General features: G+C 36.1%; 1 protein-coding gene across 1 annotated transcript; it reads right to left on the bottom strand.

Annotated features, from left to right (window-relative positions):
- Window positions 1-7189: 7189 nt before the first annotated feature.
- Window positions 7190-8566, bottom strand: LOC107027418 (putative F-box/LRR-repeat protein 23). Its single transcript, XM_027918974.1, has 2 exons — window positions 8200-8566; window positions 7190-8005 (listed from the first exon to the last, which is right to left on the bottom strand). The coding sequence occupies exons 1-2, from the start codon at window positions 8511-8513 to the stop codon at window positions 7480-7482; spliced, it is 840 nt and encodes a 279-aa protein (XP_027774775.1). The 5' UTR covers window positions 8514-8566; the 3' UTR covers window positions 7190-7479.
- Window positions 8567-8809: the final 243 nt, after the last annotated feature.

Genomic DNA, 8809 nt, shown 5'->3' with positions numbered 1-8809 from the left:
GTGGGATAGCTTAGTGGGTAGATAGTTTTCTACTTAGGCTTGTTAAGCAATAGGGATTGTTGCTTAACTGTAAGATTGATAACTCTTTCTTACGTTTGTTGTAATCGTGTTTTACTTTTGCTTTTGAAGATTAGTGAAAACGATTGAAAATCCTGTGGAACAGGTCGTGGTTTTACTCCCTTAAGCAAGGAGGTTTCCACGTAAAATCATTGTGTTGATTTTACTGCATTTAACTTTCTGGTAATTTTCTGGAGTGTAGTAAGGGACCTGGTCCATTACTTGTTAAGTGAAGGCACATATTCCATCAAAACTCATAGTGGGCAAAGCCAATTTCAAGTTAGTAAGGATATGATGAAAATGAAATGGCTCAAATGAGAAAACGTAATCCCATGTGATATGTTTGGAGAAAAACATGAATAGACCAAAGATGATTAATTGAATCCAAATGGAAATAGATGTTGCTAACGATTCTCCTTTAATACCAAGAGTTGCCCAATGAACCAAAGCATAGGCAATAAAAGCAATATGTATAACTAAAGATAACCATTGAAAACAAAAGTCTAGGGTCTAAAATTGTGTGCGCCCTAAGTAATCTCATGACATTTTGCAAAAAACCATATCCAAACAATCCAGGCATAAGAAATTTCAAAAACAGTCCTGCTTCTTTCACAATTTCATGATCCAGATGAAATAAATGAATGAGAATTGTATCTGAGTACCACCAGAGAAGAGCAATCGCGATGAAAAAGAAGAATGATATGATACATGATGTCTGCAGCAATCTGTACGTTGTTGTTGGGGATTGTCTACATAATGTTTCGAGTGAAGCATTCAATCCAAACAAATTACAAGATGAAAAAATAAATTGGGCCAGAACAAAGTAGATTTCCCTTCAACTTCATTTTTTGTTTTGAATTTGTGGAGAGAAAAAACAATTGTGCTCCTAAACCTGATAAAATTTAGTTTGTGGTCTCTCTCTAATAGTTTCTTTCAAAAAAATTTTAATCCATTAGAAAAGTTAGATGACCTATACGCATTAAAGAAACCGATTAGGTATTCACCTGCATGTATTTAAGCTTTTCAGTAGTAGTCAATTCATCCGTAAAGCTACTCATCTTGCATAATTGACGTAAGATCAGTTTAAGCAAAGGTCTGTATAAACAAGAAGCATGACAGCAAAGTTGATCTGAGTCCACGGCTAGCTCAGATATTTTGACCAGTAGCATGCGCTCCCTCTCAGAAACAGCTGCATCAACCTGCAAAATAGGTGAAACTCTGACGAAAATGAATGTGAAAACAGACGGTTTAATAACTGGAATGTTTAGGTCGTATCTAAGTAATAAGTATAGAGTTATACAAAATGAAATACTTCAAAAGTACTTAAAATGAATACTCCAAGGCATTGAGATTAAAGTTCATACAAAGTTGTCAGCACCAGTTACCTAATAAGTCAGTTACTTCTCCAGTTGCTTATAGAGTGAAGGCTAAATAAAATCGGTAAAAGATAAAATCAAACACCTGCTGATAGAATCTATCGAGTAATTGGTCATCAGCAGAACCTATCACAGGAGAACCAAGGTCTCTAAGCTCAGTTGACACATATACAAGCATATCACTAAACTATATTTATTTGAAATTGATAACAACTTGTATCAACAGTAAAACTCAGCTACAAAAGAGTCCGAGTTGTGATCTTTACAAAAAAAAAGTTACATCTTCCACGCCCAAAAGAACTTACACTTTTCCTATTAAATATACCATTTCTCCTATCTTTCCCCCACATGTTTCTTTAGACCAAAAATAGATGAGCCTAAGACAATTCATCCTGATTTTCTGAATAGTTCCGTTCCTTCCATATTATCCACCATCTAGCTAATTTATTATTCTTGAAAATGACTCCATACCTTCATTGGAGGGTACTTCGAAAATGGTGCATGACCATAAGCCAGCTTTAAGGCAATTATTCCAAATGACCAAATGTCATCCATGTAGATGGATGGTGAAAAAATCATGCCTCTCATGTACTTCTTTGTGAAGTAAAGAGAAGAGAAAGAAGAGATGAGAAGAGGCAGAAGAATCTGTAAGAGAAGATATCTCAATTGTATTATAAAAAAAAAGTGAGTTCTAGTTTAGATACAATGATGTATTTATATTGAAGACTAATGTGGAATCTTTAGAGTAACTAACTTCTTGAATAGAAGTTGTAACTAATTTAACACTTGTAAATAACTTACCTACTAATATGAATAATTAACTAGTTTCCTTCAATACTCCCCCTCAAGCTAGGTAGTGAGAAAATGTTACAAGTTCCTAGTTTGGAATTGAGATACAAATGTTGCACAGTATTGAGACCTTTCGTAAGCAAATCAGCTGGTTGATCTTTTGTTGATATGTACCTTGTTGCCACCAACCCTTTGTCTATTTTTTCCCTTATAAAGTGGCAGCCTATTTCAATGTGTTTGGTTCTTTCGTGATACACTGGATTGGCTGCAATTTGTATAGCAGCTTTGCTGTCTGAGGAGATATCCACAGGTAGTTCCAAGTTCACTCCCAACTCTTTCATCAGACCTATAATCCATATTAACTCTGACACAGTTGCCGCCATGCTCCTGTATTCTGCTTCTGCAGAACTCTTTGATATGGTTGTTTGTTTCTTTGACTTCCAAGTTATTAGAGAATCACCAAATTTAACCATGTAACCAGTTACTGATCTTCTCGTATGTGGACATAAAGCCCAGTCTGAATCACAATAAGCTGTAAGTGTTGTGTTCTTATTGCTAGACATTAGAATACCTAAAGCTGGTAACTATCAGAAATGCTCTCTGAAACCATAAATAAATAAATATTTTCATAGGCATATCCACACAAAGGTTTTACTGCCAACACTAATAAGGCCAAACTGAATATTTCACCAACTGAGGTCCAGGCCCAACAGTTTGATCCAACTTAATCATAATCATATACATGCTTTTTTTCCGTTTTTCTTTCTTCTGTGTGATAGTATATATACATATGTAGAACATTCGAGATAAAAAGGAATACATAAAAGATATTTTGGTTCCATTACAGTTTCTCTCTCTTCTCCATTCTTTCATATGAAAACATGGCGATTTCGATATTCGTCTACGATCTATAGTTTTCTCAATTCAACATGGTATCAGAGCTTGGGATAAGCTAGATCTCATCTTCCGCAATCGAACGATGTTACCCTTGTTATACCTCACCGTCAGGTCTTCCAGCGATGTCAATTTAGGTTTTGAAGTTTTTCTCACGAAGACCTAACTTCTTCTAGTTTTCGAAGGAAGATCGATAACTTCTTTTCATTTCTGTATTGTCTTTGATATGGGTAGTAGTCTTACTACATTCTCTGAAACAGTGCATCGATCAAGTACCACTAATACTTTTGCACCATTCACTGTTGAAGTTTCTCATCCTTTTTATGTACATCCGTCTGATAATCCTAATAGTCCCCTGGTTTCTCCTCCCTTTGATGGATGTGGTTTTGTTGTTTGGCGTAAGAACATGCTTGTAGCTCTTTCTGCCAAAAATAAATTAGGAGTGATAACTGGTGGAATCCTCAACCTGATTCTATCTCTCCTTATTACTCTGCTTGGGAAAGATGCAATGCTATGCTTATTGCGTGGATTACTAATTCCTTGAACAGGGATATTTCTATTAGTCTTATAGGATATAATATTGCAAAGGACATATGGCTTGACCTAAATGATAGATTTGGTCAATCAAATGGCTCAAAATAAGTCAAATATCTCAAAAATCCAGAGCAAATTATGAAAAGAGCCCAAAATCCCCCAAAAGACAATTATTGCAAAATAAAAGAAGAGTAGTCAAGTACTCAAGTAAAATGGAAACAACCTAAGAGTCAATTTTGCATAAGAACAGTGGCAAACGTACAGCAGGCACTCTCTCCATCCATATTCATATTCTATCATGTTAATAACACAATATACCGTAAATTAGTTTCTCAGTTAGTAACCCTACAAATTATGCATTTCCTTTTGATAGTTCATTTGCTGTCCTAATGCATCTTTTCTTCTTCTGTCAACTTTTAACTATAATATCTGCAATCAATTCACAAAGGCTAACTATAGGGCCAGTCAAGAAATATCAAGGAAAAGAACATGACAACTAACTTGTTAAGATTTAGTAAATAGGCAAAAGGCTCAGTCAGGCATTCAACTGGCTTGAACTCAACTGCCAACAGAGGCAGCTCCAGCAACAATATATCATAAGCATAATACATAAATGTGCCCAAAGTTGGAGGGCATTAATGTCAGCCGAGGCCAACTAAAAAGGTACGTTTATGAATTATGTCATATAAAAAAGGTGTTATCTTTTTGAATCAGCCCAAAAGAAAAGAGTCATATATCATGAGAAGAAATGTTAATTTCACCCCGGAAATTCCAATAAGTCAAGAATTTTGCACATTTCATCTTGGACAAATGGAAAAGTTTTATAATAACACTGCATTTATTTAATTGGTCGTAGGTGAAGGCAAAATGTATATAATACTGCAAAGGACATATGGCTTGACCTAAATGATAGATTTGGTCAATCAAATGGCTCAAAATATATCCAAATTCAAAGAGAGATCAGTTCTATCACTCAAGGTTCTTCAGATATAGCAACATATTTCACTAAGTTCAGGGGTCAATGGGATGTACTACATGCTGCCTATGTAGGTACAACTTGTACATGTGGTGCTCCTCCAAAACTACTCGAGGATCAACAATTGTTCCAATTTCTAAGTGGTATGAATAAGACTTTATTCCTCATGTAAGAGTAGCATTCTGATGATGTCTCCTATGCCTTCTATCAGCAAAGCATATGCCATGCTACAACATGATGAACACCACAAAGAGAGTTCATCTCATATTCCCAATTTTTCAAATGATTCCAGTTCAATCTCGGCCTCTGCCAACTTACGGCCAAACTGACAGGGACATGGGTCCTCCCAAGGGCAGGAATTCTCTCAAAGGGTTCATTTTGATTCTAAGAAATCTTCTCTTGTTTCTATGTTCTGCACGTATTGCAAGAGGACCAATCATAATATTGGGAAGTGCTATAAGCTGCATGGGTACCCTTCTAATTACAAGTTCACCAAGAATAAACAGGGGACAACTTCTTGTGTGCAAACTAGAGGTTCACCATCTGATATTGGAACCTCTCTTCATCATGGAAAACCATTTGATATTCTTTCTGCTTTTACTCAGGAGCAGTCTCAACAAATTTTGCATCTCTTCAACCAGACACATCTCAATCATCCTTCTCCTTCTGAAATTCCAACTAGTGATGACGTTGCTTTTACCAGCTTTGCAGGTGTGTTTTGTTCTGTTGTCACTAGTCCTAATTTTCATGTTTGTGGTTTATCACAATTACATTCCGACTCTTGGATCTTAGACTCAGGTGCAACAAACCATATGACACCCCACAAACACCTTCTACATGACATAAAACCCCTACATATGCCTTTCTTGATTACTCTGCCCAATGGGTACAAAGTTAAAGTCGTTTCCACAGGTTCTTTTCACTAAAGAACTGATATTGTTCTACAAAATGTTTTGCTTGTTACTGGAGGAGAATATTAATGTGTTGTTGCAGTGAAAAATGCATATTTTTAACTTGTGGCAATGACATCTAGTAGTCAATCAGAGATATGCTCCAACCCGTGTTCCAGGAATAGATGCACTGGTTAATTTTGGCAGACTCCATATCCCCACCTATAAAGTGGAAATCAGTTGCTAAAATGCATCAAGATGCTTCATATTAAGGATGTTCACACTGCGTATATTCAAAATCATGAACCTAAATGATTATATTTGGGACCTTCGAAATAAAGTCTTAAAATATACAAGACATGCCAGTAAAATTCATTTCTCTTCTTGTGAATCTAATTGAAGAAAAAACAAAAGAAAAAAAATTTGTTCAGCAAATTTGACTAGTTTGAGTTATCACAAAAGACTCTTGTTATCTCTTGGACATTAACAGACCTGAGTTCAATGTTGCGTGAACATTCTTACTTCACTATAGAGATTACAAGGAATAATTAGGTAAAATTTAATAAGAAAAGTTACCTTTCATCCTTGTCATGGCAACAACTTCCCGGCTTCAACTTCTAAGGGGGTAAAGGGCACCCAAAAAGTTTTGCCGCATCATCAGGCTCTGTAACAGGTTGACCTGATATGGTACCATGGGATCATCTCTGTAACAGGTGAGACGTCTTCTGCTGGAAATCTTCTTTGATTCAGAAATAGGTTATACTATACGAACTGAACCAGATTTCATATCAAGGGGCTTTACTCTACGAAGCTCATGCGATATATTGGATAACGGATAACCAGTATATTCTGATACTATTGAGATTTGAGAAACTCTAAATGCTATTGAGTAATCCAGATTAGCGCCTTTCTTGGTGAGAACTCCAGAAGAAAATGATCTCCTCACCAAGAATTTGTCAATCCAATAAGTCAAATATCTCAAAAATCCAGAGCAAATTATGAAAAGAGCCCAAAATCCCCCAAAAGACAATTATTGCAAAATAAAAGAAGAGTAGTCAAGTACTCAAGTAAAATGGAAACAACCTAAGAGTCAATTTTGCATAAGAACAGTGGCAAACGTACAGCAGGCACTCTCTCCATCCATATTCATATTCTATCATGTTAATAACACAATATACCGTAAATTAGTTTCTCAGTTAGTAGCCCTACAAATTATGCATTTCCTTTTGATAGTTCATTTGCTGTCCTAATGCATCTTTTCTTCTTCTGTCAACTTTTAACTATAATATCTGCAATCAATTCACAAAGGCTAACTACAGGGCCAGTCAAGAAATATCAAGGAAAAGAACATGACAACTAACTTGTTAAGATTTAGTAAATTGGCAAAAGGCTCAGTCAGGCATTCAACTGGCTTGAACTCAACTGCCAACAGAGGCAGCTCCAGCAACAATATGTCATAAGCATAATACATTGCCCAAAGTTGGAGGGCATTAATGTCAGCCGAGGCCAACTAAAAAGGTATGTTTATGAATTATGTCATATAAAAAAGGTGTTACCTTTTTGAATCAGCCCAAAAGAAAAGAGTCATATATCATGAGAAGAAATGTTAATTTCACCCCGGATATTCCAATAAGTCAAGAATTTTGCACATTTCATCTTGGACAAATGGAAAAGTTTTATAATAACACTGCATTTATTTAATTGGTCGTAGGTGAAGGCAAAATGTAGGTACAAGGTGGGGAACCCTCACCAACATGGTGAGAGTTCAGGTAGACAATCAACTCTCAACTGAGCTACTAATATTCTTCGATAATAACACTACATAGTCATTACATTCATAACAGAAAATATTTCCTATATTACTTATCACCGCAAACACCTTAAGAAGTGTTCATAATCCAATGACCCAAAATGTTTGCGACTTCATAAATGTGGTTAATGCTAGATACGCATCCACCAGTAGTCAGTAATCATCAGACATCTGATCTTCATCCAACTCCCCACAAGCCTCAAATGAAAATTCAAGACCTGCAAGAGAGTCATGAGGATGCTTCAGATCTTTAATCCGCCCAGAGATTCTATTACTCAAGACTTCGTTGAGGCTAACATATTTGCACAGCCGCAAGTCCAGTGATACAAGATGGGGACAATTATCAAGAATAGCCTCGACGCCTTTAATTGTCATGCTGTTTCCAATGAGTTGAAGGTGGTGCAAGGTAGGCAGGTTTTTAGCAATAGCTAGAGCCTCTTCATTTCTTACATCTTCGTTATCAAAGTAATCACCTGATCCCATATACAATGAGTTATTTAGTTCAAACAACTTCAACCGTGGACAAGAGCGTCCAAGAGCTTCAATGCCTTCTATCGTGATGGTTGTGTGTGTCAAACTCAGCTCCTCTAACAATGGGAACTTTTGAACTACTTCAACCAAGCTCTCACATACCATACCATAGCAACATGCAATGCTAAGTCTTTTCAGTTTTCCTGATCTGGTGGACAAAAGGATACATGAATTAAAGAACAGATCGCCAACCACAATCCCTAATACAAAAAAATTGCTACCTTACTTAATTAACCAAAATAAAAGACATAAAGAAATATGCTACCTTTGAAAAGCGAAAAATCCAAATGACGGAAAACAAACAAACACAATGGAAAACAAACATTTGGGGAAAGATTTTACCTTTCAGCTATGTACTCAAGCAACTGAGCAGTGGCAAAGTACTGCAAATTGATATCAACAGCTTCACCTTGGCTGCGATCAACAGCATGTCGGCACATTACCTCTAAGTCGTAATCCATTTCAGAGAGGTCTCCGAGGTTCCACATGTCAATGACTCGCCACATTGAAGGATTCTTACACACTCGCCTCCACTTGCTGCACACTTTCTCAGCTGTCTCCAGTATCTCTACAGCACCAAGCCTGTGTAGTATATTAGTCCATATACCTTCCGGAAGTTCCATCCATGGCGGTTTTTTCACCACCTTTCTGTTCATTGTATTTTTCTAGGGTTTGAGTGAAGAAGAAAATGGATGCTTTTGAAGATGAATTGAAGTGTAATCAATAGGGTATATAAGTATCATATTTAATAAATATGATAAAAACTACGGTAAATGGTTAAAAATATGTTTCAATTTTGATTTACGTTTGAATTTATCCTCCCGTTAGTTAAATTTACTCCTCTCTTTACCAATTTTACCAAAATTATCCCTCATTAGACGAAATACCCAACATTAACCCAAATTATTCGATTTTAAAAAAAATTCATATTTCTTATATTTAACCCAATGTC

The sequence above is a fragment of the Solanum pennellii genome, chromosome 8 (assembly GCF_001406875.1).
Source record: "Solanum pennellii chromosome 8, SPENNV200".
NCBI classification, from domain to species: Eukaryota; Viridiplantae; Streptophyta; class Magnoliopsida; order Solanales; family Solanaceae; genus Solanum; species Solanum pennellii.
The sequence above is the reverse complement of the archived record's forward strand: the minus strand, read 5'-3'. Positions and strand labels throughout refer to the sequence as shown.

Excerpts from the sequence above, each read along its gene's own strand:
- LOC107027418 (XM_027918974.1), bottom strand. The coding sequence starts at position 8,513 with ATGAACAGAAAGGTGGTGAAAAAACCGCCATGGATGGAACTTCCGGAA. Across the intron at positions 8,006-8,199 it reads CTTGAGTACATAGCTGAAAG|ATCAGGAAAACTGAAAAGAC; the intron begins GTAAAATCTTTC and ends TTTGTCCACCAG.